Genomic DNA, 20056 nt, shown 5'->3' with positions numbered 1-20056 from the left:
AATGAATGGTTAAGTGACGGTTTTATGTATAAAGAATTTTGTAGTGGAATACCGGAATTCATATGTAAGGAAGATACAAGGCAATTAAAGTGGAGAAAGATGGTACTGAATTAATAAAGACCTTTATGGAAATACGAGAGATTTGAAACAAAAATGTAAAATAGTAAGGAAAATTATTATATATATATATATATATATATACACACACACATACACACACACACACATTACATATATATATATATATATATATATATATATATATATACACACACATACACATACAGACACACACACACACACACACACACGGGGGGGGGGGGTAAAAAGGGGAAGTGTCAAGAATTAATGATAGAGAAATTGTAGACATTACAAATAGAAAAGAAGTGAAATTGTAGAGGATATGAATAGAAAAGACGTGAAAATCATGACAGGAGACTTTAATAAGGCATTTGACACAAATGGACATAAAATCTTACGGAGAATAAAGAATAAAAGTCAGAAACTAGGAAATTATGTATGTCAGCATATAGTAAAAATACTTGTAAATGGATGGTTAAGCCAAGACGTACATATGAAGAATGGTGTACGACAGGGATGTCCAATGAGTTTTATACTCTTTGGATTAGTTAAGAATGTGATAGTATGTGAAATAAATTACAAAATGAAGGAGACGGGATATGTAAAGGTTATGAATTCCAGTTCTATTAATATATGCAAATGACATCATACTCATCACAAAAAAATGGTTAACAGTAGTAATAATGTGCACAAATAAGTAGAGAGAGAAAGTAAAGGTTTAGGTGATGTAGTAAAGATTGGGGGGGTATATATTTTACAATGAATTCAATTTTTGAGTTAGGTATAGCATTTGAAAATGCAGATGCAAGTAGAATTCAGTGGGGAAAATAAGAATAGAAAAAAATGTTTTTTCTGGAGAACATATAAATTATCATTCAGAAAAAAATGCTTATTTGATAAATTCAGTACTAATGGGAAAAGTACAGTTGTGTACACGTACCATAAATGTAGATGTTCGAGTGTATTCACTGTTGCAGTCATCACACTTGGTTTATCTGCCTGCAGGTAGCCCTCAGTCGGCCCGAATACCAGAGTCTTGGGATTTCTGCATCGGATGCTGTCGCCTCTTCCAAGACGTTAGGTCATCAGGGGTATAAAACATGCAGCTGACGCCATTACATCAGTTATTCTTTCCCCAGATGTCAGAAGCCCCCAAAATAGCAAGCAATTACACGTTGTGGAACACCACCAGTAAAAAGTAAATACCACTGTCATAAGATATGGCTAAACAAGAGGATAGGTAGAAAGTATAGAAAAGTCAGGGGGCTGGAGGGAGAGTAACCAGGACTGCAACAGTGAATACACTCGAACATCTTCATTTATGTACACAACTGTACTATGTTCTTCGTGTTTCACTGTTGCAAGTCCTCCCACTTGGGTTGATTCCCAAAGCTGAGGAAGGGTGGAGGCAGTCAAAAGTGGTAAACCCAGCTCTGGATTTAGAAAAGATAGGTAAGTGGTAGTGCTTGGTGAAGATGTGTACAGAACTCCAGGTTGCAGCTTCCAGGATGTCCCTGGTAGGGACTCCCCTGAGAAATGCTATAGAGGTTGAGGTAGCCCTAGTGGAATGAGTTCTCATCTCCTGTGGGGTAGGTTTTTCATGGTGTTTGTAGCAGAAATGGATGCAGTGTGCTATCCATTTGGAAATGGTTTGCTTTGAAATGGCCTTGCCCTCTGCCCCTGTAGCAAAACTGGCCAGTAGCTGGTCAGATTTTCTGAAAGGCTTAGTCCTGTCAAGGTAGAACCTCAGCTGTCTGTGCATGTCCAAGGAGTGCAGGATCCTTTCCCCTTTATTCTGAGCATTAGGGAAAAAGGTTGGTAAATGGATGGATTGGTTTAAAGCCACACTGGATACCACCTTGGGCGCAAATGATGGGTTAAGTCCTGAGGGAAGCCCTGTCCACATGGAAGATAATGAAAGGTTCCCACAGCCATAAGGGCCTGTAACTCAGACACTCTTCTTGATGAAGTGATGGCTAGAAGTAAGGCTGTTTTCCAAGAGAGAAATTTTAACTCTGAAGCTGCAGGCTCAAAAGGGGGAAGTGTGAGCTTCTCCAGTACAAAGTTAAGGTCCCAGGGAGGAGTGGGAGCTCTCCATGGGGTCTTAAATTGTTGGCTCCTCTCAGGAACTGTTTGATCAGAGGGCGAGAGAAGAGGGGTGGCTCAGTATTGTAATGAGCTGATATGGCAGAGGCATGAATCTTAATGGATGAGAAGGATAGGCCTTTGTGGAGCAGCTCTGCTAGATCTAGGATTTGAGGTAAGGAGGGCACGGCTATGTCCTTTCCTTGAGACTGGCTACAAGAACAGTATATTTTCTGCTTTTCTGAATAGGATTTCCTAGTACTAGGCCTTCTGGCCTCAAGGATGACATCCAGCACCTGTTTGCTGAGGGTTGCTGGTGATGTATTCAGGGAATAAGCCAGGCTGCCAGGTTCAAGGTTTGCAGCTGAGGATGCAAAATCTATCCCTCCTGCTGGGACAGCAGAGAGGGGTCTGATGTAGTTGCCAGGTTGGCACTGCTGTTAGGCTGCTTAGGAGTGGGTACCAGTGCTGGCGTGGCCAGTCTGGTGCGATAAGAAGTGTCTTTGGCCTGCCCTGTTTGATGTTGTGTAGTATGTTTGAGAAAAGGGGCAGAGGGGGGAAGGCATAGATTGAGAGGTTTTCCCATGTGAAGGATAGGGCATCCACTTTCCATGCTTGGCTGTGGGGAGTTCTGGTGCAAAATTTGTTCAATTGATGGTTTTGGGGGGAAGCAAAGAGGTCCACCTCTGGTGTCTCCCACCTGTGGATTAGAAGTTTGAATGAGTTGGGTTCCAGTTTCCACTCGTGTAGGTCCACAGGATTTCTGCTTAAGTCATTTGCCAGTGAATTTTGTTTGCCTGGCAGGAACTGAGCTTGCAGGTGCACTTGATTACTCAAGGCTGTGTTCCACAGAGCCATGGCTAACATGCAGAGTGGGTAGGAATGAGTTCCCCCCTGCTTGTTTATGTACCACATAACTGAGGTGCTGTCTGTCTTTATCAAGAGTTGTCCTGGAAGGATAAGGTATTTGAAGGCTGTCAGTGCCTTCTGTACAGCTAACATTTCTTTTTGATTGATATGCAGGTGAATTTGTCCTGGGCTCCAATTACCCTGAATGCATCTGCCTGCCATGTGAGCCCCCCATGCATAGTCTGATGCGTCTGTTGTCAGGGTTTGGGCAGTGTGTGTGTGTGTGTGTGGGGGTTGCATGCCTCTGCCCACCAAAGGAACTCTGTTCTTAGGCAAGGAATGATAGGACTCACTGTTTCCAGGTCCTGAGAAAGTTGACACCAGACACTTTAAGTACCACTGAAGTTTCCTCATATGCAGTCCTGCATATGGAATTAGGAGAACGCATGAAGTCATGAACCCTAGGACTTGCAGTATTTTTCTTGCATGTAGCTGGGTTTGGGTGGCCAGTAGTTTGAAGTAATTTGTCAAATAAACCTGCTTTTCTGGTGTGAAGAATGCCATCTGGGAAGTTGTGTTCAAGCTTGCTCCCTTGAATACAATCTTTTGGCTGGTTATCAGCTGTGATTTATTTTCGTTGATGGTATACCCTAGAGAAGTTAGGAGTCTTTTTACAAACGTCAGGTGCTGAAGTAGCAATTCCTGACTGTACGCCTGAATCAGGCAATCGTCCAAGTATGGGTAGATTTTAATATTTCTCTGCATGCAGTATGCAATGGCTGGAGCCAGGCACTTTGTGAATACCCTGGGCGCAGTAGATAAGCCAAAGGGAAGTGCAGAGAACTGACAGTGCATAGAGCCTGCCCTGAAACATAGATATTTCGTGCAAGATTCCCTTATGGGGATGTGCAGACAAGCTTCTTTTAAGTCTAGGGTGACCAGCCATGAGTCCTTGGCTGGCATAGGAAGCAGCTGCTGGAGTGTAAGCAATATGAATTTTGGTACCACCAGGAAGGTGCTGAGAATTGACAGCTCCAGGATTGGGAGCCAGGAGTTCTCTTTTCTGGGCACCAGGAACAGTCTGGAGTAGGATCTCTGTCCCCTTTGCTCTGAGGGAACAGGATTAATAGCCCTGATACTGAGAAGGGAAAGTACTTGCTTTTGGGCCTCTGCCCACTAGTTTGGAGCAAGGTCAAGCAATCCGCTTGGGGTTGGCAATGAGTGGAAGTAGAATCTGTATCCCAGGGATAGAATGTTTAAGACCCATTGGTCCTGAGTAATATACTCCCAGTTTTTTGCATGCAGGGTGAGTTTTCCTCCTAGGGTGCAAGTACTTGGGCATGGCTGGGAAGGATGAAAGACAAGTCATTGTAAACTTTTTCCATAAGGGGGTGGCTTACCACTCCCTAACTTTGAGGTGGGAGCACTCCATTGTTTAGATATGTGCATACCCTGAGACTGTAGTCTTTTTGTGGTCTGTTGCCCTGGGTTTGGACTGAGAAGATCTGGGAGGAACTGGAAAGGACCAGTTCTTTGAAGGCCAATGCCTGCTGAATCTAGGTGGCTGTGCCTATAAGAAATCTTTAACTATTTGCATAGATTTAGCTTTTTCCTCCATCTTTTTAAGAACTTCTTCTGCTTTTGTGCCAAACAAACATTCTTGGTTTAATGGAGCATCTAGTAATTTTGCTTTGACATGGTCTGGCAAGATTTATTCCTTCAGCCAACCATGCCTTCTCAGAACAGACTCACTGACAGCAGCCCTGCAAGATGCTTCTAAGGCATCAAAACCACACTGCAAAGTATGTTTACAAACTTGGTTTGCAGAATGCATTAACTCTTGTAAATCTTTATTTTCTCCACAATCAGGAATCAACAACATTTTTTGCTTAATTAGTTCCATAATATGCTGCTGGTACGTCAACATGTGAAACTGGCAATTTAAAGCCCTGATGGCAAGGGTTGCAGAGGTATATACTTTCTTACCTCATCTGTCTAAAGCCCTAGAATCCCTGTCCGAAGGGGTAGGGTTTTTGGCTGTAGTAGCCTTAATACCTTTAGGTCCCTGGGAAATGGTGTCTGGATCTGCAGTGGGATTTTTAAAGAGAAATTTGTGGGAGTCAGGTACTCTGTAGTACCTATCAGGCTTTCTAGGAGCTGGTGGTAAAGTATCAGGGGTAAGACTGGATTCCATGAAGACATCATATACAATATCCAGGACAAGGGGTATAGCTAGATGCCTGTGCTGAGGCAAGTCTAAGAATTCCCTGAGTCTCTTTTTGGACTGTGGGTAGTCCTGGCATTCCTAGCGGAAATGCTCTCTTAGGATATGCAGGGTTTCACCAAAAGAAAAGTCCTCTGGGGGGGGGGGGGGGGAGAGGCAGAGGGAACAGAATCGAAATCCTCATACGTAGATAAGGGTATGTCCTGGTAATCAGAGGGGTCAGAGTCATCGGACTCATGGTCTGTGAAATCAGAAGGAGAATAAATTCTTTGTCTTTTAGAGGAGGAAGACTGGCTTCCCCTAATTAAAGTAATGAGGTCTTCAGCCATTCTAAGCATTTGTTTCTGTGGCATGGGAGCTTGAGAATGCGCTTTGGTCATTCGTTTCCTAGGTGTAGTGCGAACTGGGTCTACTATACATATCCAAATGCTTAAATGTTCGAATCGCTAAAGATAGACCTTTAGCGATTAAACATTCAAATGTTCGAATATCTAACAAAATAATGTTGTTGTGTCTTTTGGCTTTTCCCGGTTAGGGGTCGCCACAGTGGAACTCTGGTCCGCTAATGATTGGCAGTAGATTTTTACATGCAGAGTTGCTGGCCCTGACGCACAACCTTCAACGAAGGTACGCCCATTCACGCATGTCTCCACACAGAAGATGCTCTACCTGAGAATCGAACAGGACAACATCTTACTGTGAGGCGACAACGCTACCACAGCACCACCACCGCAGTATTAAAAAAAAGAAAATGAAAGGAAAGGGGTTTAAGCACTTCAGTGCGCTACAGTGCGGAAACAGGAAATTTCCCATTCCCTACACTGCAGGGCGATCTTGGAGTTGGTATATTTAAGTAGCTGCGTGTGTGATGGGTGCAGGGGGCTTGCCTTTTTTTTTTTTTTTTTTTTTAATTTTTATTCATATTAGAACATTTAAATGTTCGATTGCCAACGATCGGGCTTTAGCGATTCGAACATTTATGCGTTCAGATATGTAATATAGACCAGTGCGAACCCCAGGCCTGAGAAATTTGGTAGCTTTAGTATGAAATGAAGTAGTCTGTTTAATATGAACATCGGTAGGTCTGAATCCACCCTCAGAAGCAGGTGCCTGCACAGCAGCTCCGGACCCATCCAAGGTAGAGACATCTGCAGGTCCCATAGTCGAAGAAGCACTTTGCGGCATACCGGACTCCAAATGGGTCTCAGTAGAGGCCTGCGAATCTGTAGAAGCAGGAATCAGGGGCTGCAAAAGCACCTCACTGAATACCGGCGGACTGGCGACTAGCTTAACGTAAGTGTCGTCGGCAGCTTTGGACCTATGCGGTCTGTCTCTGTCTTTATTCTTACGTTTATTCGGCAGATCGGTAGTCGGATGGCTTATTAAAGCCATTTCAGAATACGGAGAATGAAAGCGAACAAATTTAGTGACAAAGATATCCCAACGACGAATAGTTTGGGTGTTGAATAAGACACAACACCAACAGCGAGGAACGCCGTGGTGTGGGCCTAAACAGGTGGCGCAGTAAGAATGAAAATCTTTGTGAGGTATTTGCTTTCCACAGACAAGACAATTGTTAACTTTTTCTGACATCGGTTAGAGCAAGAACAAAGGATCCCCAACGGGGGTACTTAGCTTTAGAAGACTTCAGGCGTGAAACTCGAAAAACGCAAATTTCAGGTAGCGGCCGACCAGCACTTGCGAACTGCTTCTGCTTCGGGCTCCCGCACTGCAAGAAAAGCTGATGTAATGGGGTCAGCTGCATGTTTTATACCCCTGATGACCTGACGTCATGGAAGAGGTGATCGGGTCGACTGAGGGCTACCTGCAGGCAGATAACCCAAGTGTGATGACTGCAACAGTGAAACATGAAGAACATCAGCATACTCAGCCAATATAGTTATGTTACCAACAGTCTTTGAAAATGAATTACTGCAGATAATTTTTTCACTAGTATGGGGTTCTAGATTAACCTCACTAAAAAAGAGTAGTCTTGTATGTACATGAAGGAGGTGGTTTAGTGTTAATTAACCCAATGGTATATGCTGTTTCACTAAATTTGTACAAAGTGTAAAGTGGATAAATGAAAAAAAAATTACTGATTAATAGTAAAACTGTACATAAATAGAAGTATGATAAATTTTGGGGTATGGCAAAGAGTAAAGGGAAAGTGTATAAATGAAATAAAATGTTGAGAAAAAATATTTTTCTGGAAAATAAAACCAGACAGGAAAAGATAAAAAAAATGGTATAACAATGTAATGATAAAACATTACTAGGTAAAACCAAACGAAAATCTAACAGATGAAAAACAAAGCTGCAAAAAAAGAACAGATGGTGTAATAAGTAAAATGTAATTTTTTGTGGAGACTGGTAAAATATAAATTGCCAATAAAAGGAGATATGCCATACAAGAAAAGTGAAAGAATATGTCTATATTGTCAATAATAAATTACGGAACACGTATTTTTGAAATGTAAGAGTAAAAAAACTATGTAAATAAAATTTTTGTAGATATAGTACTAGATAAAATAATTTTATAAGATAAATATAATAATATAAGAACAGAAGTAAAGAATATGCTAAAATAGATTAAAAATGAATTTATGTTATATGGAATGAAAAAATAAATGAAATTATGTTTAATGGTAAATGGATTTTAGCAAACAACATTAAGTAAAATCAGATGGTGGTTATGGAAAAAGGAGTGGGGTCTAATAGGGATGAAAATTTAGCATGCTTGTGTAACTAAATGTGCATATCTATATACTTGCACATTTGTAAATATTTGTAAATGTGTAAGTATTATGTAAATAAGAGTTATTTTTGTGTTTCTATATAGGGCTGCCATGGATGATTTGCAACCTTGGTCAATCCTCATACCTTTATCACTCATCACTAACTGGATCTGGTCTTGAGGGGAAGAGCAGCTTTTGACTCACCTGTGCTCAGGAATATCCTTCCTTAGAGTCCACCCAACAGTTGAGGATAGAATGAAAATTCACATCGAATAAAGAAGTTATATACTTATAACATTCCATCTGCTTTGTCCATTTTCATTCTTCCTCAATTTCTCACCCACCAACCCCCAACCTTGTTCACAATGGATTTCTGGAAGAACGAGAGGTTACAAGGACATCACTGCCCTTCATGATGAGCTCCAGATACGGCCTATTATGTTAGTATTTTTATAGTACTTCTTTCTACTTTATGTAAAACAGCAAACAAGATCCAAGGTATGTTAGGGCTGGTGCATTATGGGTAAGGGAGAAGCTTGAGAGCTTTTTGGGGGCTATGAGCTATAGTAACGGTTGAGTCGGATCCGAGGATAGGATCCAAACCTAACAGATGAGGATAGAATGAAAACTGACAGCAGATCCAGACCATTAAAACAATAATGACATCAGGGAAAGAGATGTAGTATCTGACCAAACAAGGGTTAGCAATGTCCTAGGCTCAAACACAAGGACGCAGGTGTGAAATCAGAGCTATAAGCTCCCAAAGACAGCTGTACTAAGAATTATTTCTTATCAGGAAAAAGAGAGAAACAAAGATAAATAACACTGGACCTTCTGAAGTTTTCAAGCAACACCACATAACTAAAATTACAACCAACTCAGAAATCTTCACTTTCAGAACTACTATAAATGCACTACAGCCTATGTTAACCTGCTCAATTCCACATGACTAAACAGACACTGCCTGAAAAATTTTTTTTGTTTTATTTTTACAGACATATCTGGTACAGACCTGGGTTATACACTGCTATAAGCTTCACTCTCCCAAACTTACTCTAAAGATAAGGGAATGAAGCTTCCCATTTACAGAATCGAGTGTGAAAACGAGTGACACACATGGTACTATCTGTGCATGGGAAGGTCTGGCATGCATCGGAAAATGGCCAGTCACTTTACATGAAAAACCTGATGGATACTTGCTCAATAAACACCAACAATCCCCATTTTACTACAATACTTAAGCATGCAACTGCCTCAAGTGGAACTAAAATAAATTTAAACTTTGAAAGTGCCACCATTTGACAATTATTAGGAAAAAGTATTTATATCAATTACCTTTGACAACACAGGTAAATACAGCTGTCTTCGAGGTGGAACATCAAAATTATGACTTCCAGAAAGAAGGGGGGAAGAGGATGTTGAGAAAGGACTTTCTCTATATAGCTCAGCAGCCAAGTGGTTCCAGTATTCTAAGCAAATCTTAAAAATTTCTGTCTCATCCACTTCAGAGACAAGCAACATGTAATGAAGTGCCTATGACAAAAAAAAAAAAAAGGATTTTAGTATACTAAGGTAACAAAAGTGACAGTTACCAATAAATGAATTGAAACAAAACTTACCTCCATTAATGTCTCCCTCAGGTTTAGTCTCTTTTCTATCAGCTGCCCATGCTCTTTCAAGAAAGTGCAGAGAAACAGACTAAGGTTCTGGATAAAATTCTGTTCATCATCTTTTCCATTCGCATATGCAAGCCGTATATTTGTGTTCAAAGGTAGCATCTAGAAAAAAAATGAAATGAACAGATGGCCTGCATCTTGAAGTCTACAGTCAAACTGCAGCTAGCTTCGATAAAATAAAAATAATGTTCAATGAAAACAAGCTCCATGGGATACATTGTAATAAAACGTCAAGCAGCCATAAAATGTTAAAGTCAGCCACAAATTAAGGTTTTCCAAGAAGGGCAACACACAGCAGTAAAGCAGCATTCCCACAAAACTGACCATATAAAAGTCACAAAAAGCAAAGTACAGCTGTTTATCTAATTACCATAAATACAGAAAATATCATAAATATAGAAAATTGAACATCTTTCATTGCTGCAGTTATACCCTTTGGATTTCCCATCTTTGGGAGCATGGGGGCAGGGGGAATATTAGAAACTTGCTCCCTTATCCCAGGCCAGGCTGATGCCCTCACATCTGAAGCCAGGACATCGAATATTAAGGGCCATCAGCTGGTGACATTTCGCCAAGTTTATCTTACCTCCCGACCCAAGTCTCACTCTCCTTATAGGCTACCAACAGCATGATGTGGTTACAGCTCTGTCCCTAGTATACGAAGGGAAAAGAACAAAAGGGGAAATAACTGGGTTGGGAGAAGGGACCCAAGAGTGCAGAAAAAGGGTATCCACCCAAACGCAACAGGGACAGCCAAGACAAGATGAGCTGGTATGAGGGACTATGCACTGCAACAGTGAAGATGCTCTAGAATTTACATTTATGGTAAGTCGATACCCAAATGTACTATGTTCTGTGTTTTACAGTTGCCCTAAAATAACCTTTGGGAATATTCCTAGAACTTTACAGAGAAGAGCTGATGGAAAGGTAATGGGGCAATGCAGAACAGCCCCTCCAAAATTGCAGTGGCAAATCCTGCCACAGCTTTAGGTGCAGCCAGGTTCTAGTGTTTTGAAAAGGTGAACAGAGAGGCCACATGGCTGACTCAAGAATACTATTAGCTGTCAATCCCCTCAGAAAGGCAATAGTGGCTGCTGTAGCCCTAGTGGAGCGTGCTCTAATGTTGTCAGTTACCCGCTTCCCATAATGTTTGCAGCAAAAGTAATGCAATTCGCAATCCTCTTTATCCTTTGCAAATGCCAAAAATAGATGGCCAGTTTTTTGTAGATCTTTGTTTTATGCAAACAAAATCTGAATGCAAGGCTCACCCTATCCTTTGTTCTGAGGTTTAGAGAAGAATACAGGCAAGTTAATGGCTTGGTTTAGCAAGATGTCAGACACTTCATTAGGCACTAAGAATGCGTATGTAGGTAAAAAGATGCTCTCCTTACGGAATATGAAGAGAACTACATCTCTTATTTGGTTAGTAACTCAGATTTACCTTACTGAAGTGATGGTCACCAGGAGGGCAGTTTTTCAGGTGGTGAACTTGAGGTTAGTGGATTAGGCAGGCTCAAATGGAGTTAAATTTCTTTTCTCTCCTGCCTTTTTTTTTTCTGCAAGGTGAGTTTTTCTAACAAAATTTAAATCCCAAGGGGGAGAAAGGGTTCTTCTTGGGGGTCTCAGCTGAATGATACTTTTGAATAGCCTCACAGGGGGGGGGGGGGGTCTAGGAACAATGGAGGTTGTGCTGGTTGACGGGCTGAGATAGCAGAGGTACACACCTTTACGGAAGTGTAAGACAAGAGTTGTACAGTTCTGTTAGATAAAAGAGGACTACGTGTGACCTGACTTGTAGCAGTTGCAGCTCCTTGGCCATGAACCAATGAGAGAAATCTCGTCCACCTAGATATATGCTGATTTCCTGGTACTTGATCTCTTTGCCTCTTGAGGATTTCTAAAATGCTCTTGGGGAAAAAGCTGCTTATAGGATATCAAGATGAGTGAGAGAGTGTGAGTGAGTGAGAGAGTGTGAGTGAGTGGGTGAGAGTGAGTGAGAGTGAGTGGGTGAGAGTGAGTGGGTGAGAGAGTGAGTGGGTGAGTGAGACAGTGGGTGAGTGAGAGAGTGGGAGAGTGAGTGAGTGAGAGAGTGAGAGAGTGGGAGAGTGAGAGAGTGAGAGAGTGGGAGAGTGAGAGAGTGAGAGAGAGTGAGTGAGAGAGTGGGTGAGTGAGTGAGAGAGTGGGTGAGTGAGTGGGTGAGTGAGTGAGTGAGAGAGTGGGTGAGAGAGTGAGTGAGTGAGAGAGTGGGTGAGAGAGTGGGTGAGAGAGGGTGAGTGAGAGAGTGAGTGAGAGAGAGAGTGAGTGAGTGAGTGAGTGAGTGAGAGAGTGGGTGAGAGAGTGAGTGAGAGAGTGGGTGAGAGAGTGAGTGAGAGAGTGGGTGAGAGAGTGAGTGAGTGAGAGAGTGAGAGAGTGGGTGAGTGAGAGAGTGAGAGAGAGAGTGGGTGAGTGGGTGAGTGAGTGAGAGAGTGAGAGAGTGAGTGAGTGAGAGAGTGAGAGAGTGAGAGAGTGAGAGAGTGAGAGAGTGAGTGAGAGAGTGAGAGAGTGAGAGAGTGAGAGAGTGAGAGAGTGAGAGAGTGAGAGAGTGAGAGAGAGTGAGTGAGAGAGTGGGTGAGTGAGAGAGTGGGTGAGTGAGAGAGAGTGGGTGGGTGGGTGAGAGAGAGTGGGAGAGTGGGTGAGAGAGAGTGGGAGAGTGGGTGAGTGAGAGAGTGGGTGAGTGAGAGAGTGGGTGCGTGAGAGAGTGGGTGCGTGAGAGAGTGGGTGCGTGAGAGAGAGAGTGGGTGAGTGAGAGAGTGGGTGAGAGAGTGGGTGAGTGGGAGAGAGTGAGTGAGTGGGTGAGTGGGTGAGAGAGTGAGTGAGTGAGAGAGTGGGTGAGTGGGTGAGTGGGTGAGAGAGTGGGTGAGTGAGAGAGAGAGTGGGTGAGTGAGAGAGAGTGGGTGAGTGAGTGAGAGAGAGTGGGTGAGTGAGTGAGAGAGAGTGGGTGAGTGAGAGAGAGTGGGTGAGTGAGTGAGTGAGAGAGTGGGTGAGTGAGTGAGTGAGAGAGTGGGTGAGTGAGTGAGTGAGAGAGTGGGTGAGTGAGTGAGAGAGTGGGTGCGTGAGAGAGAGAGTGGGTGCGTGCAAGAGAGAGAGTGGGTGCGTGCAAGAGAGAGAGTGGGTGCGTGCGAGAGAGTGGGTGCGTGCGAGAGAGAGAGAGTGGGTGCGTGCGAGAGAGAGAGAGTGGGTGCGTGAGAGAGAGAGAGTGGGTGCGTGCGAGAGAGAGTGGGTGAGTGAGTGAGAGAGAGAGTGGGTGAGTGAGTGAGAGAGAGAGTGGGTGCGTGAGAGAGTGGGTGCGTGCGAGAGAGAGAGTGGGTGCGTGCAAGAGAGAGAGTGGGTGCGTGCAAGAGAGAGAGAGTGGGTGGGTGCGTGAGAGAGTGGGTGAGTGGGTGAGAGAGTGGGTGAGTGGGTGAGAGAGTGGGTGAGTGGGTGAGTGGGTGAGAGAGTGGGTGAGTGGGTGAGAGAGTGCGTGGGTGAGAGTGCGTGGGTGAGAGTGCGTGGGTGAGAGAGCGTGGGTGAGAGAGCGTGGGTGAGAGAGCGTGGGTGAGAGAGCGTGGGTGAGTGCGTGGGTGAGAGAGTGGGTGGGTGAGTGGGTGAGAGAGTGGGTGGGTGAGTGGGTGAGAGTGGGTGGGTGAGTGGGTGAGAGAGTGGGTGAGTGGGTGAGAGAGTGGGTGAGTGGGTGAGAGAGTGGGTGAGTGCGAGTGAGTGAGTGTGCGAGTGAGTGAGTGTGCGAGTGAGTGAGTGTGCGAGTGAGTGAGTGACTGTGTGTGTTGGGGGGCATACAAATCACCCCCGATTCAGAAGATATTTTGAAGAGTATACCTTGTTGAAAAACCTATCAATGGATTCCTAGAAGTGTGGCCCTTGGCTCCCTTGCATTCTGAGGAAGCCCCTTAAGGATCTACCACTGAATTTCTCTACATGTAACTGTGTAACTCGAGCACCTTGCTAGGTTTCCTGGGGAAGGGGAGTTGGGAGTTGGGCTGCAGACATGCGTCTTGGATACTTCCTAGACTAGGGGAATGGAAAAAGGCTTGTACTCATGACGACCGAAAAAAATGCCTTACCCTTTTCTTGGAGTGTGGATATTCCCAGAGTCTCCCAACTAAAAAGACTCACCTTATGAAGAATCTCCTCAAAAGATAGGTCATCAGGTGGTAAGGTTGAGGCAAGATCGTCTGACTCAGGTTCATATGCAAATACTATGAAATCAGTGTGCAAACTATAGCATGCCTAACTAATAACTAGCAAGTGACCCAAGGTGAGAATCAAACCACTTGTGTCTGTGAGGTAAACACCTTTACAATTTTGCCAACTCCCAACTCAGATTTGGGATAACAGCTTGGGAAAGCTGGTCAAGATATGCCAAATGGTCTTCGTCTGAGTCATAAGGATTTGAAAACTACTAAGTGCAGCAGCCACTTTCCCTTTTGTTAGGACAGACTCCTTGAGAAGGATACTTTCCCCAGCTACTTTGATTTTTAATTCCATGAAATCCTTAGCAAATCTTAATTCCTACAGGTAAGGACTGAGTGTGGTGCATCCGAGGACAAAGCGGGGGAAAAAAGTTATGCACTCACCATAATGTTCCATCTGAGTAGTTGTACTTCATTTGTCTTAAACCTGTGGGTTATGGATCTGTCTCGGATCCAGCATCTGATCTGCGCTCCAAGCTCCTCCCCGTAGCCATAATGCCAGTCTCCTTCCTCCTTTTAGATTGAGTTTACTGCTTATACCATATAACATACACCTGACCCAACAAGACCTTACCACTATTGGCAGCTCAAAAATCCTGAGCCAAAGCATAACAAGGGACACTCCCGGGATGCTCATCTTCCATATACATGGCCAGGACAAGAGTGACAAGGTCGGGGGGGTGGTTAAAGACAAATGAAGTACAACTGCTCAGAAGGAACATAATGGTGGGTACTTAACTTCTTTATCTGAAGTAGTTGACTTCTCATTTAGTCTTCAACCTGTGGGACAGAGTCCCCAGCTACTAACACCTGGGTGGCCCTCATAGAAGGATATTGGGGAGCACAGCGGAGCCAAAGAATGCCCTGTTCCTGGATACAATGTCCAATTTATAATGTGAAATTAAGGAATGAGATGAGGACCAAGTAGCTGCCGAACAGATATAATCCAGCGACACCCTGGACCAAAAGGCTGCTGAAGTAGCCACAGACCTGGTAGAATGTGCTTTTACCTGACCCAGAGGGGAAATTCCCTTGACAGAATACACTCGAATAATGCATTGGGAAATCCAATGAGCAATCGTCACCTTAGAAATTGGTTTCCCTAAGAAGGGTTTTTCGTAAGAAATGAACAACTGATCAGAATTACAAAAAGCTTTTGTCCTGTGCAAGCAGAATCGCAATTGCCTGTGCACATATAGCACATGTAATTTATATTCACCCCTATTCTGAAAATTAGAAAAAAAAGACAGGAAGATTGATAGTGTGATTAATATTGGCTTCTGACGCTACTTTGGGAAGAAATGATGGGTTAGTATGCAAAGACAACCTATCCTTATGAAAAATCATTCAAGGAACTTTGACAGATAGTGCTTGAAGTTCTGACACTCTCCTGGCAGAAGTAATGGCAACCAAAAAGACAGTCTTCCAAGATAGATACTGCAAATCTACCAAAGTTGCAGGCTCGAAAGGAGGGGAGACTAAAGCCTGAAGCACGAAAGTAAGGTCTCACGGTGGCGTAGGATCCTTTACCAGGGGTCTTAGAAGAAAGGCACCTTTAAGGAAGGTCTTGCAAAGTTTAGAAGAGGCTAATGAAGTCATGTTTTCCCTCACATGAAAATTGTAAACTGCAGCAAGCTGGACTGACAATGGAGGAACTGGCACCTTGCTGAAAAATCCCCGCCAAAAACTCTAATACTGCAAACACAGGAGCAGTAAATGGATCCAATGCCCGCTGCAAACCCCATATGGGGAAACCGTTTCCATTTGCAATGGGTATACCCTTCTGGTGGTAGGTTTGTGAGCTGCCACCAAAATGGTTTTAACAGGAGGTGATAAACCAGGCATCCTAATAATCAGGGGAGCTGGAGCAGCCAAGAAGCGAGTTTCAGACTGTCCACGTCTGGGTGAGGAATCCCCAAGGGATGAAAAATAAGATCTGGAACCAGATCCAACATCCATTGTGGAACTACTAGATGAGACCATAAGGAGGAAAACCAGGCTTGGCGAGGCTAGAATGGGGCGATGAGGATAACAGTGCTCCCCAGCCTGTGGGCGTTCTTAAACTTCGAGATGAGGGGCAGTGGAGATAAGCATAAAGAAGACCGGGAAGGCAAGCATGAATCAGTGCGTCTTTGGGGGGCTTCCCCCTGAGGGGGGTTCAGAGGGAAGAACTCGCTGCATTTCGCTTTGGAACGAGATGCGACTAGATTGCAGCAGGGACAACCCCTCTTTAGAAAGATCTGCTCCGCCACTGCAGGATTTAGAGACAGCTCGTAAGGCATCAGGAAAGATCTGCTGAGCCTGTCCGCTAGAATGTTGGACTGTCCTGGGATGTGCGTTGACACCAGAAAACAACCAGTGGAGATCACCCATTCCCACACTCTCATGGCTTCATGGCAAAGGGGGTAAGATCTGGTTCCTCCCTGTTTGTTGATGTACCAGACCACCAACATGTCTGTCTGAATCGCAATCGTCCCTAGGGGAAGATGGGTATGAAGGGCCTGTAAGGCAAGAACAACTGCCCTCATTCTCCAGGATATTAATTGGTCTCAGATGGGGACCACGTGCCTTGGACTGTCCTTCCTGAGTAACCCACCCCCCCACCTAGGACGTTTCCATGGTCACCGTGGTTTTGGGAAAGAACAGAAGAAAGTGACGTCCCCTGACTAGATCCGGGAAATGAATCCACCACCGAAGAGTTCTTGAATACACTGAATATTTGGACCGGGTGAGAGAAAGGTAGAGCTAATAGAGACCACCACTGAACTGCAAGAGTCCACTGCAGAATCCGCATGTAAAGTCGCTCTAAGGGTAATAGGTTGATCATGGCCGCCATAGACCCAAACGCCCTCAGTACTGTTTCTGCCGTCGGACCATGGGCTTGAAGGACGTATAAAACGTGCATCTTCAGACTGTGTACCCTGTCTGGGGTGAGGAAAACTTTCATTCAGATAGTGTCCAACCAAGCCCCAGTGAAGTTAAGGATCTAAACAGGGGCCAGTGACTACTTGTTGCGATTGATGGTGATGCCCAGTCTTTTCACTAGTGAGAGGAAATAATCCCTGGCTTGGCAAAGTAAATGCTTGCAAGGGGCAGCGAACAGGCAATCATCCAGGTACAGGAAGACCTGGATACCCTGAAGCCTCAGGTGAGCCGCTACTACTGCAATCACCTTGGCGAACACCTTGGGGATTGTGTTGAGACCAAAGGGAAGGGCTCTGAACTGATAATAACCGGTGGAAGCGGAGAAACCTCTGAGAGCGCCTGTCCATCTTGATATGGTAGTACGCGTCATGGAGGTTGATAGAACACATCCAATCATTTGCCTGTAGGTAGAGCAGGATGCATTTAATAGTGACCATCCAGAATTTTGCCTTGGCTACTGACAGGTTCAAGTTGGATAGATCCATTTTCTTTGGCACTAAAAAGAACCTGGAATAAATGCCTGATCCGGATTGGCCTAGGGGGGATGAGTTGGATGACTCATTTTCTTAGCAGCTTGTCTACCTCTAGAGCTGCTTCCTCCCTTTGCGCGGGAGGAACATCTGGGAAGTGATTTGGTGGAAGAGGTGGCTCGATGAACAGGATGAAATAACCTCTGGATATAATTTGCAACACCCAACGATCTCTTGTTACAGACTCCCATGCCGCTGGGTGTAGCGACAGGTGACCCCCGACTGCCTCCAGAGAGGAGCAATCGGGCAGCCCTTCAGGGCTGCTGTGCGGGTCTGTCAGAGAATGGTTTCAGAGACACAAAGTTTCTCGGACCTCCTCTGCATCTAGGACGGGGTTTATCATAACCTCCTCTGCCTCTGGGGGAATAGGAGGCCTGAGTGTCCAGGGAAAACGCCGGAGACATCCGGAACCACATCTTCTTCATCCTTCGCCGATTCCTAGAAAAGGATCTTTGGGGGGGGGGGAGCGGACCCTGACAGCAGACTGTCTTCCCATCCTTCTCACTCTGGACCAAGGTCTCTCAAACTGACTTTCCAAACATGGAAGAACAGTCATATGGAGCATTTGCAAACAATGCCTTAAAGGGTTCTGAGAACTGACAAAGCCGGAACCAGGTGTGGCGCCTCATAGCGTCGGTAACGGGTAGCCTGGCGGCTCCCTCCGTGGCATGGGAGAGACGATGCATGGACGTATTAGCTACTGCCTTGAGAGTGGCCATCCAAGAGAACGTCGCTTTGTCCGGGGTTGACTCAGCAATTTCCTTGACTAAGTCTCTCTGCAGCCGAATATGCCATATAATTCAGTGCTCTTATGGAAAAGGTCACTGTAGCGTACACCCGCTTCCCTAAACGGTAGGACTGTAGATTTCGCCTGTGCAAGCTCTTTCTTCGTGGTGGCTGCCACAACCATAGCATCCACCAGGGACCCCTTACTCCAACAAGTCCTGTCTGAAGGGGGGGCTAAGGACTTTATCAGGGCACCTGGGGATAGGATCCACACTGTCTGGTTCTTTCTATGCCAGAAATGTTATAAGATCCACTAAAGGATCCGTAAAGGAGGGGACACCCAGAAAGTAGATGGCCCTGTGCCAAATGCCTCAAGGAACACTGACTGGTCCGAGGTCAGTTTCTGGTTAGACCCCCCCTCCCCTTCTGGTGAAGGAGTTCCATGACGTCTCCAAAGGAGACATCCTCCGGGGGTGATCAGGAGAAACCTTGCCCTTCCTCCAAATCAGTGTCTTCAGTGAGGGACTTTGGTGGGGAGTCCAAGTGCCTCCTTTTACACGTCCATTTGTGAGAAACCTCCTCAGTTGGACTCTCTGGGGAGGACTCACCAACGTCCTGCCGCTCCTGCAGGGGAGCTTCCTGAGGCAAAATGGGCACAGGCTGTTCTAGAGAGGATAAGATGGTTGGGACCGTACCCAAAGTAGAGGGAATTAGGACAGAGTCAGAGGATGAGATGGTCATGGGTCTCGATGGCACCGAAAGTACAGTTTTGTACCTACCATAAATGTAGATGTTTGAGTGTATACCATGCTGCAGTCATCACACTTGGGCTATCCTGTCGTCAGGCGGTCCCCGCAGTCGGCCTGAATTCCAAAGTCTTGGCCCGGTGTCTGTTGCTGTCGCTTCTTCCCTGACGTCAGTGCACCAGGGGTATATAAGAGGCATCCGACACCATTTTCTTCAGTTTTTCTTGCCCCAGATGTCAGGTGCCCCCCCAAAAGGTGGTCAGTAGATAGTACCAATAATAAAAGTTTAGCACAAACAAAACATCCCTCCAGCTATAAGCAAATACACCACAAAAGGTTGTATCAGATTTTAAGGTATTGAAAGGTTTCAGTTAGGTCAGAGGGGATGGAGGGAGGGTAACCTGGACTGCAGCAGGGTATACACTCGAACATCTGCATTTATGGTAGGTACAAAACTGTACTATGTTCATCGTGTTACCCTGCTGCAGTCATCACACTTGGGTTGAATCCCAAAGCTAAGGATGGGAGGTGGAGTCAAACAGGGTTAGAGGAGGCTAGAAGGCCCTGCAAAACTGCAGTGGCAAAGCCAGCTCTAGACTTAGAGTAAAGTGGTAAGTGATAGTGTTTGGTGAAGGTGTGTACTGAACTCCAAGTTGCAGCTTCCAGAATATTCTTGGTTGGCACCCCCCTGAGGAAGGCTGTAGATGTAGCTGCTGCCCTGGTGGAGTGGGGCCTTATGCTAGCAGGAAGTGGTTTTCCATGATGGGTGTAGCAAAAACGTATGCAATGTCCTATCCATTTGGAAATGGTCTGTTTTGAGATAGCCTTTCCTTGTGATGCTATAGCATAGGATACAAAAAGCTGGTCAGATTTTCTGAAAACCTTAGTTTTATCCAAGTAGTAATGTAGTTGCCTGTGAATGTCCAAGGCGTGCAGGAGTCTCTCTCCTTTGTTCTGTGGATTTGGGAAGAATGTGGGTAAATGGATGGTTTGATTTAGAGCCACACTGGATACCACCTTTGGCATAAAGGAGGGGTTAGTTCATAGAGAAACTCTGTCTTGATGAAAAAATGAGGAAAGGCTCTACTGCCATTAGTGCCTGTAGCTCTGAGACTCTTCTGGCTGAAGTAATTGCTAGCAGCAGGGCAGTCTTCCATGATATAAACTTTAAATCAGCTGAGAAAGCTGGCTCAAAAGGTGGCAGCGTAAGTTTTTCCAGAACAAAGTTGAGGTCCCAAGTTGGTGTTGGT

The 20056-nt window shown here is 44.9% G+C and overlaps 1 protein-coding gene across 3 annotated transcripts in view; it reads right to left on the bottom strand.

The window, feature by feature from the left end:
• The window catches only part of XPO1 (exportin 1), a 1770162-nt gene that overhangs the window by 1002468 nt on the left and 747638 nt on the right, over window positions 1–20056 (bottom strand). For all 3 annotated transcript variants that reach the window (XM_044061196.1, XM_044061203.1, XM_044061211.1), the window contains exons 10-11: window positions 9597–9755; window positions 9313–9510 (exon numbers count right to left, since the gene is read on the bottom strand). In XM_044061196.1, coding sequence (XP_043917131.1) covers window positions 9313–9510; window positions 9597–9755 — 357 coding nt within the window. The remainder of the gene's footprint in view (window positions 1–9312; window positions 9511–9596; window positions 9756–20056) is intronic.

The sequence above is a fragment of the Protopterus annectens genome, chromosome 1.part0, assembly GCF_019279795.1.
Source record: "Protopterus annectens isolate FY-2018-M chromosome 1.part0, PAN1.0, whole genome shotgun sequence".
NCBI classification, from domain to species: Eukaryota; Metazoa; Chordata; order Ceratodontiformes; family Protopteridae; genus Protopterus; species Protopterus annectens.
Note: the sequence above shows the minus strand (reverse complement) of the source record. Positions and strands in the feature narration are given on the sequence as shown.